The sequence below is a fragment of the Anolis sagrei genome, chromosome 11 (genome assembly GCF_037176765.1).
Source record: "Anolis sagrei isolate rAnoSag1 chromosome 11, rAnoSag1.mat, whole genome shotgun sequence".
NCBI lineage: Eukaryota > Metazoa > Chordata > Lepidosauria > Squamata > Dactyloidae > Anolis > Anolis sagrei.
In genome coordinates, this window is record NC_090031.1 from 18,145,047 (window position 1) to 18,168,038 (window position 22,992).

The following is a 22,992-nucleotide window of genomic DNA, read 5'->3' on the forward strand; positions in this document are numbered from 1 at the left end:
AAAAAAGGAAATTATTTTCACATAATTATTTATGTATTTTTGGCATTATTTCATAATATTTCTGTAATTATTTTATATATTTTTTATTTTTTAAATGAAATTATCATTTTACTTTACGCAATTATTATTTATCAGATTTTTTTACATCATCATCATCATCATCATTTTATTTTAAAATGAGATTATTTTCACATAATTATTTATGTATTTTTGCATTATTTCATAATATTTCTGTAATTATTTTATTTTTAATGAAATTATTATTTTACTTTACGCAATTATTATTTATCAGATTTTTTACATTATTTCATTATATTTCTGTAATTTTTGACATCATCATTATTATTATTATTTTATTTTAAAAGGAGATTATTTTCACAATTGTTTATGTATTTTTGCATTATTTCATTATATTTCTGTAATTATTATTTTTAAATGAAATTATCATTTTACTTTATACAATTATTATTTATCTGAGTTTTTACATTATTTCATTATATTTCTGTATTTTTGACATCATTATTATTATTCTTATTTTATTTTAAAAAGAAATTATTTTTACATAATTATCTGTGTATTTTTGCATTATTTCATAATATTTCTGTAATTATTTTATTTATTTATTAATTTTAAATGCAATTATCATTTTACTTTACGCAATTATTTTTTATCAGATTTTTTTACATTATTTCGTTATATTTCTGTAATTTTTGACATCATTATTATTTTTGTTTTAAAAAGGAAATTATTTTAATTATTATTTTACTTCACGCAATTATTATTTATCAGACTTTTTAACATTATTTCGTTATATTTCTGTAATTTTTGACATCATCATCATTATTATTTTATTTTAAAATGAGATTATTTTCACATAATTATTTATGTATTTTTGCATTATTTCATAATATTTCTGTAATTATTTTATTTTTATTTTTTAATGAAATTGTTATTTTACTTTACGCAATTATTATTTATCAGATTTTTTTACATTATTTTGTTATATTTCTGTAAATTTTGACATCATTATTATTTTTTTATTTTAAAAGGAAATTATTTCCACATAATTATTTATGTATTTTTGCATTGTTTCATAATATTTCTGTAATTATTTTATATTTTATATTTTTATTATTTTGAAATGAAATTATCATTTTACTTTATGCAATTATTATTTATAAGATTTTTTTAACATTATTTCATTATATTTCTGTAATTTTTGACATCATTATTATTATTATTTTAAAAAGGAAATTATTTTAATTATTATTTTACTTCACGCAATTATTATTTATCAGATTTTTTATATTATTTTGTTATATTTCTGCAATTTTTGACATCATCATTATTATTATTATTATTTTATTTTAAAAGGAAATTATTTTCACATAATTATTTATGTATTTTTGCATTATTTCATTATATTTCTGTAATTATTATTTTTAAATGAAATTATTATTTTACTTTACACAATTATTATTTATATGAGTTTTTACATTATTTCATTATATTTCTGTATTTTTGACATCATTATTATTATTCTTATTTTATTTTAAAAAGAAATTATTTTCACATAATTATCTGTGTATTTTTGCATTATTTCATAATATTCCTGTAATTATTTTATATTTTATATTTTTATTATTTTGAAATGAAATTATCATTTTACTTTACGCAATTATTATTTGTTTTTACATTATTTCATTATATATCTGTATTTTTGACATCATTATTTTTATTTTATTTTATTTTAAAAGGAAGTTATTTTCACATAATCATGTATGTATTTTTGCATTATTTCATAATATTTCTGTAATTATTTTATATTTTATATTTTTAATTGAAATTATTTTACTTATTCATTATTTATTTTTATTTATTATTTTTATTATTTATTATTTATTACTTATTTATTACTTATTTATTATTTTACTTATTTATTATTTCATTATATTTCTGTAATTTTTGACATTATTATTATTATTATTATTATTATTATTATTATTATTATTATATTACTATTATTTTGGAGCCCCCAGTGACGCAGTGGGTTCAACCCCTGTGCTGGCAGGACTGAAGACCGAAAGGTCGCAGGTTCAAATCCGGGGAGAGCGTGGATGAGCTCCCTCTATCAGCTTCAGCTCCTCATGCGGGGACATAAGAGAAGCCTCCCACAAGGATGATAAAACATCAAAACATCAGATTGTCCCCTGGGCAACATCCTTGCAGACGGCCAATTCTCTCACACCAGAAACAACTTGCAGTTTCTCAAGTCACTCCTGACATGACAAAAAACAAACAAACACCCTATTATTTTAAATTATTTTAAAAGGAAATTATTTTCACATAATTATTTATGTATTTTTGCGTTATTTCATAATATTTCTGTAATTATTTTATATATATTTTAATGAGATTATTATTTTATTTTAATGCAATTATTATTCATCTGGTTTTTTACATTATTTCATTATATTTCTGTAATTTTTGACATTATTGTTATTATTTCAAACAAACAAACAAACAAAACACAAAGTTTGCAAACTTGGCATTCTATTAAATGTCCTTTGACCAGTATCTGGCCACTTGGAGTGCCTCTGGTGTTGCCGCAAGAAGGTCCTCCCTTGTGCTTGTGGCAGGGCTCAGGTTGCATTGCAGCAGGTGGTCTGTGGTTTGCTCTTCTTCACATCCACATGTTGTGGATTCCACTTTGTGGCCCCATTTCTTAAGGTTGCATCTCGTGGTGCCAGAGCGCAGTCTGTTCAGCGCCTTCCAAGTCACCCAATCTTCTGTGTGCCCAGGGGGGAGTCTCTCATCTGGTATCAGCCACTGATTAAGATTTGGGGTTTTAGCCTGCCACTTTTGGACTCTCGCTTACTGAGGTGTTCCTGCAACTGTCTCTGTAGATCTTAAGAAAACTATTTTTTGATTTAAGTCAGTGGCATGCTTGCTGATATCCGAACAGAGGATGGGCTGGAGATGTCACTGCCTTGGTCCTTTCAGTATTGGCTGCTACTTCCTGGTAGATGTCCGGTAGTGCAATACCAGCTAAACAGTATCATTTCTCCAGTGGTGCAGGGCACAGACATCCTGTGATAATGTGGCATGTCGCATTAAGAGCCACATCCACTGCTTTAGCATGGTGAAATCTATTCCACACTGGGCATGTGTACTCAGCAGAAGAGTAGCCAAGCGCAAGGGCAGATGCCGTCACTGTGTCTAGTTGTGATCCCCAGGTTGTGCCAGTCAGCTTTCGTATGATATTGTTTCTAGCACCCACTTTTTGATTGATGTTCAGGCAGTGCTTCTTGTAGGTCAGAGCATAGTCTGGAGTAACTCCCAGGTATTTGGGTGTGCTGCAATGCTCCAGTGGGATTCCTTCCTTCCCAGGTCATCCTCAGAGCTTGGGATGCTTAGAATCATAGAATCAAAGAGTTGGAAGAAACCTCATGGGCCATCCAGTCCAACCCCATTCTGCCAAGAAACAGGAATATTGCATTCAAATCATTCCTGACAGATGGCCATCCAGCCTCTGTTTAGAAGCTTCCAAAGAAGGAGCCTCCACCACACTCCGGGGCAGAGAGTTCCACTGCTGAACGGCTCTCACGGTCAGGAAATTCTTCCTTGTGTTCAGATGGAATCTCCTCTCTTGTAGTTTGAAGCCATTGTTCCGCGTCCGAGTCTCCAGGGAAGCAGAAAACAAGCTTGCTCCCTCCTCCCTGTGGCTTCCTCTCACATATTTATACATGGCTATCATATCTCCTCTCAGCCTTCTCTTCTTCAGGCTAAACATGCCCAGCTCCTTAAGCCGCTCCTCATAGGGCTTGTTCTCCAGAACCTTGATCATTTTAGTCGCCCTCCAATGGCTTCAAACTACAAGAGAGGAGATTCCATCTGAACATGAGGAAAAACTTCCTGACTGTGAGAGCCGTTCAGCAGTGGAACTCTCTGCCCCAGAGTGTGGTGGAGTGCATTATTATTATTATTATTATTATTATTATTATTATTATTATTATTATTCTGCTTTCCCTTTGCAGGCCTTCCACTCCCTTCTTCGACCTTCTGCAGCACAAGTACAAGGAGAACTGGATGGAGGAGCAGAGGGCGCTCATCAAGGCCGAAAAGGCCGAAAAACAGCAAAAGGTCAGTGCAAAATAATAATAATAATAATAATAATAATAATAATAATAATAATGCACTGCAACATTTGGTTGCAGTCTCCCACATTTAGCCATGCAGAGAAGAGCCTTTGTGGGTGGCTTCACTTTTTGTTTTTATTGCATTCTTCCTATTTAAACCTTATTATTACTATTATTATTATTATTATTATTATTATTGCATCCTTACTTCGTCCTCCTCTTCTTCCTTTTCAAATTCTTATATTATTATTATTATTATTATTATTATTATTATTATTATTATTATTATTATTATTATTATTATGTTGCAGCTCAAAGTTCTGTCCTTTGCAATTCAGTTGTGAGAAGGGGCCTTTGTAATATAATTGCTTATTATTATTATTATTATTATTATTATTATTGCATCCTTACTTCTTAAAGCAAACCGCAACCAAATGTTGCAACACAGAGTCCTGTCTTTTGCAGTTTAGCTGTACAGAAAGGCCTCTGTAATATAATTTCTGCAATTATTATTATTATTATTATTATTATTATTAATTATTATTATTATTATTATTATTGCATCCTTACTTCTTAAAGCAAACCGCAACCAAATGTTGCAACACAGAGTCCTGTCTTTTGCAGTTTAGCCGTGCGAAAGGGCCTCTGTAATATAATTTCTGCAATTATTATTATTATTATTATTGTTATTATTATTCTTAATTATTATTATTATTATTATTATTGCATCCTTACTTCTTAAAGCAAACTGCAACCAAATGTTGCAACACAGAGTCCTGTCTTTTGCAGTTTAGCCATACAGAAGGGCCTCTGTAATATAATTTCTGCAATTATTATTATTATTGTTATTATTATTAGTCATCATTATTATTATTAATTTATGATTATTAAATTATTAATCATTATTGTTGTTGTTGCATTTTTTCTTAAAGCAATCTGCAACTGAGTTTTGCAGCTCAGAGTCCTATCTCTTGCATTTCAGCTGTGAGGAGGAGCCTTTGTAATATAATTGCTGCACATTATTATTATTATTATTATTATTATTATTATTATTATTATTATTGCATCCTTCCTTCTTAAAGAAATTGCAACCAATTGTTGCAGCGCCAAGTCCTGACTCTTGCAATTTAGCCATGCGGAAAAGGGCCGTTGTAATATAATTGCTGCACTCATTATTATTATTATTATTATTATTATTATTATTATTATTATTATTATTATTGGCTGGTTCCTGCTTTCAGAAACGGAGGGGAAGGACCTACGACACACGGACAACCATCTTAAGGCGGTACCAGTTCCCCATGGATCGGGACCCCCTCTGGACAATGACACTTTTCCAAAAGGCAAGGAACTCATCATGACTATTTGCATATTATTATTATTATTATTATTATTATTATTATTATTGGAGCCCCCGGTGGCGCAGTGGGTTAAAGCACTGAGCTGCTGAGCTTGTTGATCTAAAGGTCGCAGGTTCGATTCCGGGGAGCGGCGTGAGCTTCCGCTGTCAGCCCTAGCTTCTGCCAACCTAGCAGTTCGAAAACATGCAAATGTGAGTAGATCAATAGGTACCGCTCCAGTGGGAAGGTAATGGCACGCCATGCAGTCATGCCGGCCACATGACCTTGGAGGTGTCTACGGACAACACTGGCTCTTCGGCTTAGAAATGGAGATGAGCACCACACCCCAGAGTCAGACATGACTGGACTTAATGTCAGGGGACTACCTTTACCTTTACCTATTATTATTATTATTATTATTATTATTATTATTATTATTATTATTATTATTACTATTACTATTATTCCACACCACACTCTCCAATTTTTAGCACATCTTTAAATATATATTTTTTTCTTTAAGGGAGGAATATGAAAGTGGCATACAGATAGCACCATTGGAAACAATGCTAAGTTAAAAGGTTTAAAGTAAATTATTATTATTATTATTATTATTATTATTATTTAAAAATCATACAATGAAAAAAATAATTAAAATAAATAATAATAGTCTAATAATATTGATGATACTCATCATAATTTAACAGGAATATCAATAGTTTAAAAATCATGTGACAATAATAACAATTTAATAATAATACAATTCAAAAATATAATAATAATACAATGTAATAATAAAGGTAATAATAATTTAATAATATACTTTAATAATTATAATAATATTAAAAGGGGAAATGCAGATGAATAATAATAATAATAATAATAATAATAATAATAATAACCTTACTTTAGGCTTATCATTATTATTATTATTATTATTATTATTATTATTATTATTATTATTATTATTCTGTATTTCCCCTTAATAATAATAATAATAATAATAATCTGCATTTCTGCATTTCCCCTTAATAATAATAATAATAATAATAATCATCATCATCATCATCATCACCTTACTTTAGGCTTATTATTATTATTATTATTATTATTATTATTATTATTATTATTATATAACGCTGTCCCAGCTTCTGTGGCGCATCAATCTCTATGTCCAGCAGGTGGCGCTGCAGGGCTTGTAAATATATATCTTTTCCCTTTTTAGTCTGGAAACTTTTGAAGGATGTAATGATAACAAAATAATAATAAAATAACAGAAAGATAATAATGATATTAAGTAATAACTATAATAAAATAAAATAATAACAATAGTAATATAATTATAATAATAAAATAATATAATTATAATAATAATATATATAATAATAATAATATAATGATGATAATAAAATAATATAACATTCATGATATATAATAACAATAGTAATGTAATGATAACAATAAAATATAATAATAATAATAAAAAATATAATAATATATTACAATAAAATAATAATAATAAATATTATTATTATATATAATAATAATATATAATAATAAAATATGATAATAAAAATAAAAATATTATTATTATGATAATAATAAATAATACACCAATAATGATGATATGTAATAATAAAAATAACAAAAAACAAGAGAATGCCTCTAGACCATGGCCATATTGCTCTAGAAGCATTTTCTCCTGACGTTTCGCCTGCATCTATGGCAAGCATCCTCAGAGGTAGTGAGACCTCACTACCTCTGAGGATGCTTCCATAGATGCAGGCGAAATGTCAGGAGAAAAATTGCCTCCAAAACAGGGCCATATAGCCCGAAAAAACCTACAACAACCCAGTGATTCCGGCCATGAAAGCCTTCGACAATACAACAAAAAATAATATAATAATAATAATTAAATAATATACGACAATATTGATAAAATAATAATATAATTTTAAAAATAAAATAATAATGTAATAATATAACAATAACAGAAAAATAAAATAGAATAGCAAAATATTCATAAAGAGTAATAGCAATAATAATAAAATATTATTAATAAAATAATATCATAAAATAATATTATAATATTATTATAATAAAATATATAATAATATTATTATAATAAAATATATAATAATATTGTTATAATAAAATATATAATAATAACTAAAACATTTTTGGAGGTTGAGAAGGACCGGGTATAAATGTTCTAAATAAATAACTAAATAACAATAACAATAACAATATATTTTAATAATAATATAATATAACAATTATATATATAATGATAATAATAATAAAGTAATATACTGAGAATAATAATGATGATAATAAGCATAATAATATAATTTGAATAATAATACTAATACATAACAATAATAATAGTAATAACATATATATATATATATATAAAGTAATATACTAATAATAATAATGATGATAATAAGCATAATAATATAATTTGAATAATAATACCAATACATAATAATAATAGTAGTAGTAACATATATATATATATATATAATGATAATAATAATAAAGTAATATACTGAGAATAATAATGATGATAATAAGCATAATACTATAATTTGAATAATAATACTAATACATAATAATAATAGTAATGACAAAACAATAAAATACAATAATATTAGTAATAATAATATGTAGTAATAATAATAATGTAGTAATAATAATAATAATAATAATAATGCTATTCTATCCCATTTTGCAGGTGAGTCCGCACCTGTCCACCTTTGAGGACCAGGCCTCCCGCCTGCGCTCCATGACGGCCTTCCGGTCCGAGGTCCCCGTGCGGATTGGGCCCCTGGGGCAGGGCCTGTACACCACTGGATGGTGAGGGTGGGCCAGGCACCCATGGCCTGTCTTTCCTGAATACCACAAGATATCATCATACACTCTAATAAACCTTTGCTTTGTTGTGCACCACCTGCCTCTGACCTTTTGTGACCGAGGGAGGCCAGGCCTGTGATGCTGCGGCAGACAAGGCTGAGACGGTTCCAGGGGGCAGCTCTCGGTGGGACTATAGAAGGAGGAAACTATAAGGAAGGAAGGAAAGAAAGAAGAGAAGGAAAGAAAGAGAGGGAGGGGGAGGAAAAAAGGAAGGAAGAGAAGGAAGGAAGGAGAAAGCCATCATAATCATGAGGAGGGAGAGAGTAAGGAAGGAAGGAGAAGATTATCATCATAATAAGGAAGGAAGGAAGGAAGGAAGGAAGGAAGGAAGGAAGGAAGGAAGGAAGGAAGGGAGGGAGGAGAAAGCTATCATAGTGAGAAGGAAGGAAGGAAGAAAGGAGGGAAGGAAGGAGAAAGCCATCATAATCATGAGGGAGGGAGGAAGGAAGAAGATTATCATCATAATAAGGAAGGAAGGAAGGAAGGAAGGAAGGAAGGAAGGAAGGAAGGAAAAAGGGAGGGAGGGAGGGAGGGAGGGAAGGAAGGAGGGAGGGAGGGAGGGAGGGAAGGAAGGAAGGAAGGAAGGAAGGAAGGAAGGAGAAAGGAAGGAAGGAAGGAAAGAAAGGGAAGGGAAGGAAGGAAGGAAGAAGGGAAGGAAGGTGAAAACAATTATCATAACAAGGAAGGAAAGGAAAGAAGGAAGGAAGGAAGGAAGGAAGGAGAAAGCTTTCATAGTGAGAAGGAAGGAAGGAAGGAAGAAAGGTGAAAACAATTATCATAACAAGGAAGGAAAGGAAGGAAAGAAGGAAGGAGAAAGCTATCATAGTGATAAGGAAGGAAGGAGGTAGGAGGGAGGGAAGGAAGGAAGGAAGGTGAAAACATCATAACAAGGAAGGAAAGGAAGGAAAGAAGGAAGGAGAAAGCTATCATAGTGATAAGGAAGGAAGGAGGTAGGAGGGAGGGAAGGAAGGAAGGTGAAAACATCATAACAAGGAAGGAAAGGAAGGAAAGAAGGAAGGAAGGAGAAAGCCTTCATAGAAAGGAAGTGAGGAAGGAAGGGAGGGAGGGAGGGAGGTGAAAACTATCATCATAACAAGGAAGGGAGGGAGGAGGGAGGGAAAGAAGGAAGGAGGGAAGGAAAAAGGGAAGGAATAGAAGGAAGGAAGGAAGGAAGGAAGGAAGGAAGGGAGAAAACAAGGAAGGGAGGAAGAAGGAGGGAAGGGAAACGGAAGGAAAGCCATAATTATAAGGAAGGAGAAAATGAGGAAGGGGGGAATGAAGAGGGAAGGAAAAGAGAAGAAAAGGAAGGAAGGAATGAAGAAAAGAGGAGAAAGCCATCATAATTATAAGGGAGGGAGGGAGGGAGGAGAAAACAAGGAAGGGAGGAAGAAGGAGGGAAGGAAAAGAGAAGGAAAGGAAGGAAGGAAGGAAGGAAGGAAGGAAGGAAAGAAAGACAGAAGGAAGAGAAAGCCATCATAATGATAAGGGAGGGAGGGAGGGAGGGAGGGAAGGAAGGAAGGAAGGAGAAAACTGTCATCACAACATGGAAGTAAAGAAAGAGGGAAGGAAGAGAGGAAAGGAGGAAAGACTAAAAGAAGGAAGAATGGAGAGAAGGAAGGAGAAATCCATAATAATAGAGGAGGGAGGGAGGAAAGGAGAAAGGGAAGAAAGAAAACTATCATCGCAACAAGGAGGAAGAGGAGAACGAGGAAACAATGACTCACACACACACACCCCAAAAAAAGGAAACTCTGGCGGCTCTTTGGGGAAAAGAAGATGGAAGGAAGGGGGAAGGAAGTAGGCTGTTAGGAATCATGGGAGTTGAAGTCCAAAACACTCTCGGGAGGGGGGGGCAAAGTTCAGAGGCCTTCCCCACACTTCATGTTTCCCTCCTTCCCTCTTTTCTTCCTCTTTCCCTCTTCCTTTTCTTCTACTTTCTTCCCTCCTTTTTCTCCTTCATCCCCTCTTTTCCTTCCTTCCTTCTTTCCTCGTTATGATGATGATTTCTTCATCCTTCCTTCCTCTCTCCTCCCTCTTTCCTTCTTATTTCCCTCTTTTTCTCCTTCCTGCCCTTCCTTCCTTCCTGTGTTTAGTCCTTCCTTCCTTCCTTGTTATGATTATGGTTTTCTCCTTCCTTCCTTCCCACTTAATTTTTTCCTCACTCCTTCCCTTATTATGTTTTCTCCTTCCTTCCTTCCTTCCTTCCTTCTTTCGTTCCTTCCTCCTTCCCTTTCTTCCTTATTATTATTCTACTTCATTTCTTGCTTGCTTCCTTCATCTCTCCTCCCTCTTTCCTTCTTACTTCCCTCTTTTTCTCCTTCCTTCCCCTCCTGCCCTTCCTTCCTTCCTTCCTTCTTCCTTCCTGTGTTTAGTCCTTCCTTCCTTCCTTCCCACTTTCTTTTCCTTCCTCCTTCCCTTTCTTCCTTATTATTATTCTACTTCCTTCCATCCTCTCTCCTCCCTCTTTCCTTCTTACTTCCTTCTTTTTCTCCTTCCTTCCCCTTCTGCCCTTTCTTCCTTCTTTCTTTCTTCCTGTGTTTAGTCCTTCCTTCCTTCTTGTTATGATTATGGTTTTCTCCTTCCTTCCTTCCTTCCCTTTCCTTCCTCCTTCCCTTTCTTCCTTATTATTATTCTACTTATTTACTTATTTACTTACTTCCTCTCTCCTCCCTCTTTCCTTCTCACTTCCCTCTATTTATCCTTCCTTCCCCTCCTGCCCTTCCTTCCTTCCTTCTTCCTTCCTCTGTTTAGTCCTTACTTCCTTGTTATGATTATGGTTTTCTCCTTCCTTCCTTCCTTCCTTCCCACTTTCCTTTCCTTCCTCCTTCCCTTTCTTCCTTATTATTATTCTACTTCCTTCCTTGCTTGCTTGCTTCCTCCCTCGTCCCTCTTTCCTTCTCACTTCCCTCTTTTTCTCCTTCCTTCCCCTCCTGCCCTGTCTTCCTTATTTTTCCTTCCTGTGTTTAGTCCTTCCTTCCTTCCTTCCTTCCTTGTTATGATTATGGTTTTCTCCTTCCTCCCTCCCTCCCTCCCTCCCTTCCCACTTAATTTTTACCTCACTCCTTCCCTTATTATGTTTTCCCACTTTCTTTCCTTCCTCCTTCCCTTTCTTCCTTGCTTGCTTCCTTCCTCTCTCCTCCCTCTTTTCTTCTTACTTCCCTCTTTCTCTCCTTCCTTCCCCTCCTGCACTTCCTTCCTTCCTTCTTCCTTCCTGTGTTTAGTCCTTCCTTCCTTGTTATGATTATGGTTTTCTCCTTCCTTCCTTCCTTCCCACTTTCCTTCCTCCTTCCCTTTCTTATTATTATTATTTTACTTCCTTCCTCCCTCCCTCCCTCCCTTCCCACTTAAATTTTCCTCATTCCTTCCCTTATTATGTTTTCTCCTTTCTTTCCTTCCTTCTTTCCTTCCTGGATTGAGGAAATGCTCCCCCTGGACAGTTTCCTATTTCCTCCTTCATTCCTGCGGCGTGTTTCTGGCCTGTCTGCTCCGGGGTCTCTCTTCCCCCAGGCCTCCCTCCCTCCTCCTCTCCTCCTCTTTTCCCCTCTTTTCTTCTTCTTCTCCTCCCCCTTTTCCTCCTCTGACAGATTGGAAGCGGAAAGGAAGAGCCTCCGCTTCCAAGCTGTTGGCCTGAAAAGGAGGGAGGGAGGGGAGAAGAGGGGAAGGAGAAAGGGAGGGAGGGAGAGAGAGAGAAAGAAAGAACCCGAAAACACGAGGGGAAAGAAACGGGGCCTCCGGTCCTTCCTCTCTTCCTCCCGAACTTTCTCCTTCCCTCCTTTCTTTCCTTTCTCTTCCTTTCCTTCCTCTTTTCATTTTCTCCTTTTATCCCTTCCTCCTGTCCTTCTTTTTCTTTCCTCAATCCCTTCCTTTTTTTCTTCCCTTTCCTACATTCTTTCTCTTCCCTTCTTGCCCTCCTCCCGTCTTCTTCCCTCCTTCTTTTCCTTTCTTCATTTCTCCTCCCATCTTTCCTGTCTTCTTCCCTCCTTTCCGTCCTTTCTTTCATCCCTTCCTACTTTCTCTTCCTCCCCTTCTTTCTCTCCTTTCTTGCCCTTCCTTCCGCTTTTTCCTTGCCTTCTTTCCCCCTTTCCCCTTTTCTCTTCTTCCCCTCCTTCTGTTTTCCTCCCTCCCTTATTTTATCCCCTCCCTCCCTTCTTCTGGCCCTTCCTCTTTTTCCTTTCCCCCCTTCACTCCTTACTTTCTTCCATTCTCCTTTCTTTCACCCCTTCCTTTTTCCCTTTTCTCATTCCCCCCCTTCTGTCTCCTTCTTTCCTTCCCTTGCGTCCTCTTTTCCCTTTTCTCCTTTCTCTCATTTCTTTCCATTCCTTTCTTTTCCCCTTCCTTCCTTCGTTCTTTTTTCTTTCCTCCTTTCTCTTATCTTCTTTCCCTCCTTCTTTCTTCTTCCCTCTCTGGCTCGCTCCTTTTCTCCCTTCCTCTTTTTCCTTTGCTCCTTTATTTTCCTTACTTTCTTTTCTCTTTCCCTCCTACTTTCTTCCATCCTATTTTCCCTTTCCTCCTTTCTCCCGTTTTCTCCTTCCTCCCTTCTTTACTCCCTTCTTTTCCTCCTGTTTCCTCCCTTTCTTTCTTTCTTTCTTTCTTTCTTTCTTTCTTTCCCTCCTTCTGTCTTCGTCCTTCCCTCCCTTCTTTTATCCCCTTCCTTCCCTCCTCCTTCCTTCCCTTTTTCTTTTCCCTTTCCTCCTTTCCTCCCTTTTTTCCTTCCCTTCTTTCTTTCCCTCCTTCTGTTTTCCTCACTCCCTCCTCTTATCCCCTTCTTTCCTTCCTTCTTCCATCCCTCTTTTTCTCTTGCTTCCCTCCCCTCCCTCTATTCTTCCCTCATTTCTTTTCCCATTCCCCTCTTTCCCTCCTCTTTTCTTCCTCTTTTCCCATTCCCCCTTTCCGTACTTACTTTCTTCCCTTGTTTCCTCTTTTCCCTCTCCTCTTTCCTTCCCTCCTTTCTTCTCCTTCGCTCTCTTGCCTCCTTTTCCCTTCCTCCTTTCTCTTCCTTACTTTCTTCCCTCCTCCTTTCCTCCATCCCTTCCTTCTTTTCCCTCCTTTCCATCCCTCCTTCTTTCTTTCTCTCCTTCCTGGCCCTTCCTTTCTACTTCTTTCCTCTTTTATCTCTGCCTTCTTTCCCCCTTTTCTTCTTTCTCTTCCCTCCTTCTCCTTTCCTCCTTTTTCCCTCCTCCTTTCTTCCATTCCGTCCTTTTCCCCTCCTCCTTTTCTCCATCCCTTCTTTTCTTTCCATCCCTCCTTTCTTTCCCTTCTTTCTTTCTCTCCTTCCTGGCCCTTCCTTTCTACTTCCTTCCTCTTTTATCTCTGCCTTCTTTCCCCCTTTTCTTCCTTCCCTCCTTTCCCTCCTTCTCCTTTCCTCCTTTTTCCCTCCTCCTTTCTTCCATTCCGTCCTTTTTCCATCCCTCCTTTCTTTCCCTTCCTCGAAGGGACGAAAATAAAACCCGGCTTCAACCCCTTCCATTCGGATCCAGAGGAAGCCAAGGCTGGAAAAGGTAAGAATGGGAAAGAGAGAGAGAAAGAAAGAAAGAAAGAAAGAAAGAAAGAGGGGGAAGGAGGAATGTATTTGCATCTAATGCTTTTCTCACCCAACTTCTTCCCAGCGGTTGGCATCCTCCAAAGGGCTTGTTTATCGACTAATTAATCCGCTTTCCCGACTAATTAATCCACTTCTCTCTTTTCAAACCGATCGATCTATAGGTCGAAATGAGATCTCTCCATCTAGATGGCAGAGAAATGCGAGACAGATCTGCCTCCCTCCGGATAGTATGCCTAGGAGAGAGAGAGAGAGAGAGAGAGAGAGAGAGAGAGAGAGAGAGATCTTCCTTCACTCTCTAGACTTAGAGGGTCTATCTCTAGATTATATATTCCATAGGTTATCTACAGATATGTCCATTATATCTATATAATCTCTATCTATCTGAATCTATAGGAAATCTACAGATATGTCCATTATATCTATATCTATCTATATCTATAATCTATATATCTATATCTATATGTCTATATCTATCTATATCTATACCTATCTGAATCTATAGGTTATCTACAGATATGTCCATTACATCTATATAATCTCTATCTATCTATTTGAATCTATAGGAAATCTACAGATATGTCCATTATATCTATATATCTATATCTATCTATCTATCTATCTATGAATCTATAGGTCATCTACAGATATGTCCATTATATCTATATATCTATATCTATATTACTTATATCTATCTAAATCTATAGGACATCTACAGATATGTCCATTATATCTATATCTCTATATCTAATCTATATCTATCTATCTATCTATCTATGAATCTATAGGTCATCTACAGATATGTCCATTATATCTATATCTATATATCTATATCTAATCGCTATCTATCTATATCTATATATATATCTATATAGCTGAATCTATAGGTCATCTACAGATATGTCCATTATATCTATATCTATCTCTATCTATCTATCTATCTATCTATGAATGTCCATTATAGATATAGATTAGATTAGATATAGATATATCTATATCTATCTACCTATCTATGAATCTATAGGTCATCTACAGATATGTCCATTCTATCTATCTATCTACCTACCTACCTACCTACCTACCTGTCTGAATCTATAGGTCATCTACAGATATGTCCATTATATCTATATCTATATATCTATATCTAATCGCTATCTATCTATATATGTGAATCTATAGGTCTATCTGTTCTTCTATCTTTCTATCCATCTATCCACCCACCCATCTATCTACCTTCCTCTAGATCTATCTATCCATCTACCTATCCATCCATCCATCTATCTATCTATCTATCTATCTATCTATCTATCTATTAATCTATCAATCTTTCTATCCATCTATCTCTCTCTATCTATCTATCTATCTATCTATCTATCTGTAGATCTATCTTTTAATCTATCTATCCATCTATCTATCTATCTTCCTGTAAACCTATCCATCTTTTCATCCATCTATCTAATCTATCTATCTATCCTTCTGTAGATCCATCCATCCATCCATCCATCCATCCATCCATCCATCCATCCATCCATCTATCTATCCGTCTGTAGATCTATCTCATCTATCTATCTATCTATCTATCTATCTATCTATCTATCTATCTGTTCATCCATCCATCCATCGATGTATCTTCCCATAGATCTATCAACCTATCTATCTTCCTGTCTGTCTATGTCTCTCCATCTATCTATCCATCTATCTATCTATCTATCTATCTATCTAGTAGATCTATCTATCTATTTATCTATCTATCCATCCATCCATCTGTAGATCTCTCTCTCTCCATCGATCCATCCATCTATCTATCCATCTAATAAATCTATCCATCAATCCATCTGTAGATCTATCTATCCATTTATCCATCTATCCGTCCATCTTCCTGTCTATCGATCTATATGGTAGATCTATCTATCTATCTGTCTATCTATCTATCTATCTATCTATCTATCTATCTATCCATCCATCCATCCATCCATCCACCTATCTATCCATCCATCTTTCCGTCTATCTATCTTCCTCTCTCTCTCTCTCTCTCTACATGGGCTTGTTGTCTCCTTCTGCTCCCTAATTGAGATATCGCGCGTTCGACCCGCTTTTGTGGCCTCGCTTCAAGTTCCCGGAGTCTGTCTTTCTTTTGGGAAGGGGGGGGGGGGTTCGTGACGTCACCCTAAAAAAACTCTCCCAGCCAATGGGGGGCGAGGGCTGCGGGCCACGTGACCCCGGGGCTCAGGGAGAGAAAAAGGCGAGAAGAAGAAAAGAAGGAAAGAGAAAGAAAGAAAGAGAGAGAGAGAGAGAGGAAGAAGGAGAGAGAGAGAGAGAGAAAGGGAGGGAGGGAGGAAAGAAGAAGGGGGCCATGAGGGACCCCCCCGGAAGAGGAAGCGGAAGCGGAAAAGGAAGCAGCCCTGCTCTCTCTCTCTCCAAGGTGCTGAATCTCTTCCCGGATTTTCAATTACCGGATTAATCCTGTCTTCATCTGTTTGGGAGTCGGATGTTTCTGAATCTGTTGGGAGAGGAAATTCATGCACTCCGAATTAATGGTAATAATAATTCCTAATTGGGAGACTTTCCCAGTTGCGTCTTCTCGGGGCAAAGTTTCTCCCTTCCTTCCTTCCTTCCTTCCTTCTTTCCTTTCCTTTCTCTCCTTTTCGCTCTTTCCTTTTTCCCATTCCTTCTTTCCGTTCTCTTTTTTTCCTTCTTTTCCATTTTTTCGTTCCTGCTTTTCTTCTTCCTTCGTTTTTTCCTTTCCATTCTTTCATTCCTTCTTTCCTTTCTCTTCTTTTTCCCTCCACCCCCTTTCTCTTTCCCTTTTCCTTCTTTCCTTTTTCTTCTTTCTTTTCTTCCTTCCTTCCTTTTATTCTTTTCTGGGTTTTTAACTCCTCCTTTGCTTTCTCCTCTTTCTTTTCTTCCTTTCCGTTCTTTCCTTCATTCCTTTTAGACTCCTTTCTATCCTGGATGGGTCTTTTCTTCCTTCCTTCCTTCCTTCCTATCTATCTATCTATCTATCTATCTATCCATCTTCCTATCTATCTATCGATCTATCTATCCAGGAAGGAAAGAAGCTCCCTCCTTCTTTTTCTTCCTTTCCTTTCTCTTCTTTCTTCCCTCCTTTTTCCTTTCTCCCTTTCCTTTCTCATTTCTTTCATTCCTTTCTCTTCTTCCTTCCTTTTTTCCTTCCTTCCTTCCTTTTTTCCTTTCCCTTCTTTTCTCTTACTTCTTCCTTCCCTCCTTTCTTTTTTCCTTTCCTTTCCCTTCTTTTCTCTTCCTTCTTCCTTCCCTCCTTTCTTTTTTCCTTTCTTCCTTTTCCTTCTTTTCTCTTCCTTCTTCCTTCTTTCCTTCCCTCCCTGCTTTTTTCCTTTCTTCTTCTTTTCCTTGCCTTTTCCTTCCTTCCTCTTCTTCCTGCCTTTCTTTCTTTTCTTTCTCTTTCCTCCACCGTCCTTTCTCCTTCTTTCCTTCCTTGTTCAATCTTTTCGTCCTAACCTTTCTCCCCGTTTCTTTTCCTTTGGTTTTCTTTTCCTTCCTTCCTTCCTTCCTTCCTTCCTTCCTTCCCTTTCCTTTTCCTTCCCTCCTTTCTTTTTTCCTTTCTTCCTTTTTTCCTTTCCTTTCCCTTCTTTTCTCTTACTTCTTCCTTCTTTCCTTCTCTCCCTCCTTTTTTCCTTTCTTCTTGTTTTCCTTGCCTTTTCCTTCCTTCCTCTTCTTTCTGCCTTTCTTTCTTTCCTTTCTCTTTCCTCCGCCTTCCTTTCTCCACCTTTCTCTCCTTCTCTCCTTCCTTGTTGAGTCTTTTCGTCCTAACCTTTCTCCCCTTTCCTTTGGCTTTCTTTTCCTTCCCTTCCCTTTTCCTTCCTTTCTTTTCTTTCCTTTTTCTTCCTTCCTTCCTTCCTTTCCTTCTTTCCTTCCCTCCCTCCTTTTTTCCTTTCTTCTGGTTTTCCTTTCCTTTTTGCTTTCATCCTCTTCTTTCTGCCTTTCTTTCTTCCTTCCTTTCTTTCCTTTCTCTTTCCTCCGCCTTCCTTTCTCCACCCTTCTCTCCCTTCTCTCTTTCTTTCCTTCCTTGTTCAGTCTTTTCGTCCTAACCTTTCTCCCCGTTTCCTTTCCTTTGGCTTTCTTTTCCTTCCTTCCTTCCTTTCCTTTCCTTTTTCTTTCTTTCTTGCTTTCTTTTCTATCCTTCTCCTTCCTTCCTTCCTTCCTTCCTTCCCTTCCCTTCCCTTTCCTTTCCTTTGCTTCCTTTCTTTTCTTTTTCTTTCTTTCTTCCTTTCTTTTCTATCCTTTTCCTTCCTCCCTTTCTATTTTCCGGCGCAGGAGGAAAGCCCTTCCTCTTCCTCGGATTCCCGTCGGTATTTATCCCGCGTTTAACTCGACTTTGGGACCGAAAGCGGTTCTCAGCCTTCAGGGGAAAAAGTGACAGAGAAGGAAGGAAGGAAGGAAGGAAGGAAGGAAGGAAGGAAGGAAGGAAGGAAGGAAGGATTCACCCAGCAGCCCGGTTCTGCCCTTTGGGTCACTTTCCTTCTTCGTCGCCTTAAAGGATCTCCAGAAAGAAAGGAAGGAAGGAAGGAAGGAAGGAAGGAAGGAAGGAAGGAAAGAAGAAAAAAAGAAAGCCGCGCAATGCAAGTTTCCCTTCCCTTTCTCGTCTTTCTTTCTTCCTTCCTTCCTTCCTTTCTTCCTTCCTTCCTTTCTAGTTCCCCGTTCTCCTTTTCCTCTTTTCTTTCTTTCTTTTACTATCTCTCCTTTCTGTTTTTCTTTCTCCTTTTCTCCCTTCCTTCTTTTTCTCTTTTCTCTCTCTCTCTCTTTTTCTCTCTCCTCTCCTTTCCCTTTTCTTTTCTTTTTCCTTTTCTCCCTTCCTTCTTTTTCTCTTTTCTTTCTTTATTCCCTTCTCTCTCTCTTTCTTTCTCCTTTTCTCCTTTCCTTTTTCTTTTCTTTCTCTTTTTCTCCCTTTCCTCTTTTTCTTCCTTTCTTTCCTTTTTTTATCTCTTTGCTCCCATGTCCATGTCGTCATCATCATCATTATATGCATTGCGTATTATTATTATTATTATTATTATTATTATTATTATTATTATTAGCATCCATTTTTATTATCCCACGTTGGACACTTCCCAATACTATATTATTATTTATTATTATTAGTGTCCATTATTATTATTATTATTATTATTATTATTATTATTATTGCTATTTATTAGTAGTAGTAGTAGTAGTAGTAGTATCCATTAGTATTGCCACCCATTATTATTATTATTATTCCGTATTATTGTTGTTGTTATTTGTATCCATTATTATTATTAGTCATTATTATTATCCCACAATTCTTTTGTTATTATATGTATCCATGATTGTTACTATCCATTATTATCTCACATTATTATTATTATTATTGTGTGTATCCATTATTATTATTATTATTATCCCACATTATTCTTATTAGTATCCCGCATTATTGTTGTTATTGTTGTTGTTGCTATGTGTATCCATTATTATTATTATTATTATTATTTGTATCGATCATTCTTATTAGTATCCCGCAATATTGTTGTTGTTATGTGTATCTATTATTATTATTACTATCCATTATTATTATTATTATTATTATCCCACATTACTATTATCATTATTATTATTATTATTATTATTATGCGTATCCATTATTATTATTATCCCATATTACTATTATTATTATTATTATGTGAATCCATAATTATTATCCATTATTATTATTATCTATTATTATTATCCCACATTATTCTTATTAGTATCCCTTGCAGTTGTTGTTGTTGTTGTTGTTGTTGTGTGTGTATCCCACTTTAATCTCTCGGTGGAGAGGGGAAGCTCCGTACAGCAAGTTTCTCTCGTCCCTCTTTCCTTCCTTCTTTCTTTTTCTTTCTTTCTTTCCTTCCTTATGCCTTTCTCTTTCTTTCCTCTCTTCTTCCCTCCTTTCTTTTTTAATCTGCTATTTCCCTCGCCCGAGTATTATCATTATTCGTATTATTCTCATGACGTTTATCCCGCAAAGCCGCTCCAAAGAAGTTTCGCTCTCTTCCCGCTTTCTTTCTCCTTCCTTCCTTCCTTCCTTCCTTCCTTCCTTCCTTCCTTCCTTTCTTTCTTTCTTTCTCTCCCCTCTTTCCTTCCTTCCTTCCTTCCTTCTTTCTTTCTTTCTTTCTTTCTCCTCTTTCCTTTCCTTCCCTCCTTCCTTCTCTCTTTCTTTCTCTTCCTTCCTTCCTTCCTTCCTTCCCTCCTTCCTTCTCTCTTTCTTTCTCCTTCCTTTCTTTCTTTCTTTCTTTCTCCTCTTTCCTTTCCTTCCCTCCTTCCTTCTCTCTTTCTTTCTCCTCCTTCCTTCCTTCCTTCCTTCTTTCTTTCTTTCTTTCTCCTCTTTCCTTTCCTTCTCTCTTTCTTTCTCTCCCCTCTTTCCTTCCTTCTACCCTTCCTTCTTTTTTTTCTCCTCTTTCTTTCCTTCTTATATTTCTTTCCTTCCCTCCTTCCTTATCCCTTTCTTCTTTCTTTCTTTGTCCTCTTTCTGTTCTGCCTTCCTTCTCCTCTTTCATTCCTTCCTTCTTTCGTTCTTTTTGTCCTTCCGTCTCTCCCCCCCCCCCCCCCTCCGGATTTTTCCTAAGTGCGACCCTCTTGCTGATTTTTTTTTCCGTGTCAGGAACGACTTGAGAAACTGCAAGTCGCTTCTGGTGTGAGAGAATTGGCGGTCTGCAAGGACGTTGCCCAGGGGATGATGATGATGATGAGTATTATTATTATCATCATTATTATATGTACCCCGCTTTAATCTCTACCTAGAGATGCCAAGCGGCTGGAAACGAGTTCCTTCCTCTCCTCTTTCCTTCCTTCCTTCCGTTCCCTTCCTTTCCTCTTTTTTCTTTCCTTTCTTTCCTTTCCTTTCCTCTTCCCTCCTTTCCTTTCCCTTTTTTTTATTTCCTTTCCTTTTTTCTTTCCTTTCCCTTGCTGTTTCCCATGCGCTATTATTATTATTATTATTATTATTATTATTATTATTATTATTATTGCCTTTATCCCGCTTTAATCTCAAGATGGAGACGCAAAGCGGCTCATAATTTGTCTTTCTTTCTTTCTTTCCTTCTCTGCTTTTATTTCCTGGGATTCTCTTTACCTATGATTCCCTTGCTGGTATAATTATTACTATTATTACTATTAATAATAATAATAATAATAACAACAACAACAATATTATTATTGTTTTCCAGGCTGTCCGGCCATGTTCCAGAAGCATTCTCTCCTGACGTTTTACCCACATCTATTATTATTATTATTAGTATTATTACTACTACTACTATTATTACAATTATTGTTATTATTATTATTATTACAATAATTATTATTATTACAAATAACAATATTATTATTGTTTCCCGGGCTGTCTGGCCATGTTCCAGAAGCATTCTCTCCTGACGTTTTACCCACGTTTACCCTATTATTATTATTATTATTAATAATAATAATAATAATAATAATTAGTGACCCCTTGAGACATAACAAGTTTACCCTTTCCTTTCCTTTTTCCTTTCCTTTGCTTCCTTCTTCTCCTTCTCTTGTTTTCTTCGTTTCCTTTCTTTTCCTTTCGTTTTATTCCCTTCATCTCCTTGTTTTCTTCCTTCCTTCCTTCCTTTCCCTTCCCTTCCCTTTCTTTTCCTGGGATCCTCCTTACCTGAGACTTTCTTGCTGTTGTTGTTGTTGTTGGTGGTGGTGGTGGCCCTTGTACCGTCGGAGGTTCGAATCCGGGGAGAGCGCGGGTGAGCTCCCTCTGTCAGCTCCAGCTCCCCATGCAAAGGGGGCATGAGAGAAGCCTCCCACAAGGATGGCCAAACATCACAAAAACATCCCCCGGGCAACGTCCTTGCAGACGGCCGATTTTCCCACACCAGAAGCGACTTGCAGTTTCTCAAGTGGCTCCTGACACAGAAAAATAAATGATTCGTTTCCCATTTTGATCTCCAGATTGACACATGACAAGCTCTCTTTTCTTTCCTTGGACATTATCTTTTCCTCCTTACCTGAGACTTTCTGTGATGAGGATGATGATTAGTATTACCCCCCCCCCTCTCTATATATATGGGTAATAATGGTATGTATATATGTGTGCGCGTGTGTGTGTGAGATAGATAGATAGATAGATAGATAGATAGATAGATAGATAGATAGATAGATAGATAATCTAGATGGAGACACAAGGTGGCTGGAAACAACTTTCTCTTCCCTCTTTCTTTCTTTCTCCTTCTTTCTCTTCTTTCCTTCTTTCTCTTGGATCCTTTTTTCCTGCGATGGCCTTGCTGTTATAATTATGATTATGACTACTATTATATTTATGCCGATCTCTGTTTGATCTCTCCTTGGAGACGTTGACAGCCGACACTCAGTTCAACAGCTTCCCTTCTTTTCTTCCTTTCTTTTCCCTTTTTCTCCTTCCCTTCCCTTTCCTCTTCCCTCCTCTCCTCTTCTTTCCTTTCCTTCCGTTCCCTTCCCTTTCTCTCCTTTCCTTTCTTTCCTTTCCTCTTCCCTCCTTTCCTTTCCCTTTCTCTACTTCCCTTTCCTTCCCTTTCCTTCTCTTCTTTCCTTTCCTTTCAGTACCTTTTCTCTCCTTTCCTTTATATAATTTCCCTTCCTTTTCTCTCATTTCCTTCCCTTTCTCTTTCTCTCATTTTCTCTCATTTCCTTTTCTCTGTTTTCCTTCTCTTCCCTTCCCTTTCTCTCCTTTTCTCTCCTTTCCTTTCCCTTTCTCTCCTTTCCTTTCCCTTTCTCTCCTTTCCTTTCCCTTTCTCTCCTCTCCTCTCCTCTCCTTTCCTTTCAGTTCCTTTTCTCTCCTTTATTTTATCTCATTTCCTTTCCTTCCCTTTCCCTTTCTCTCCTTTTCTCTCATTTCCTTTTCTCTCTTTTCCTTTCATTTCCTTCCCTTTCTCTCCTTTTTCCTTTCCATTCCTCTTCCTTCCTTTCCTTTCCCTTTCTCTTTTTTCCTTTCTTTCCTTTCCTTTTCTCTCCCCTCCTCTCCTTTCAGTTCCTTTTCTCTTCTTTCCTTTATCTCATTTCCTTTCCTTTTCTCTCTTTTCCT

The 22,992-nt window shown here is 36.2% G+C and overlaps 1 protein-coding gene across 1 annotated transcript in view; it reads left to right on the forward strand.

The window, feature by feature from the left end:
* CFAP77 (cilia and flagella associated protein 77) overlaps nt 1-8,428 on the forward strand; it is a 55,521-nt gene extending 47,093 nt beyond the window's left edge. The window contains exons 4-6 of the mRNA XM_067471979.1: nt 4,038-4,143; nt 5,381-5,482; nt 8,217-8,428. Of these exons, the coding sequence (XP_067328080.1) occupies nt 4,038-4,143; nt 5,381-5,482; nt 8,217-8,342 (334 nt within the window). The 3' untranslated portion in view covers nt 8,343-8,428. The remainder of the gene's footprint in view (nt 1-4,037; nt 4,144-5,380; nt 5,483-8,216) is intronic.
* Nucleotides 8,429-22,992: the final 14,564 nt, after the last annotated feature.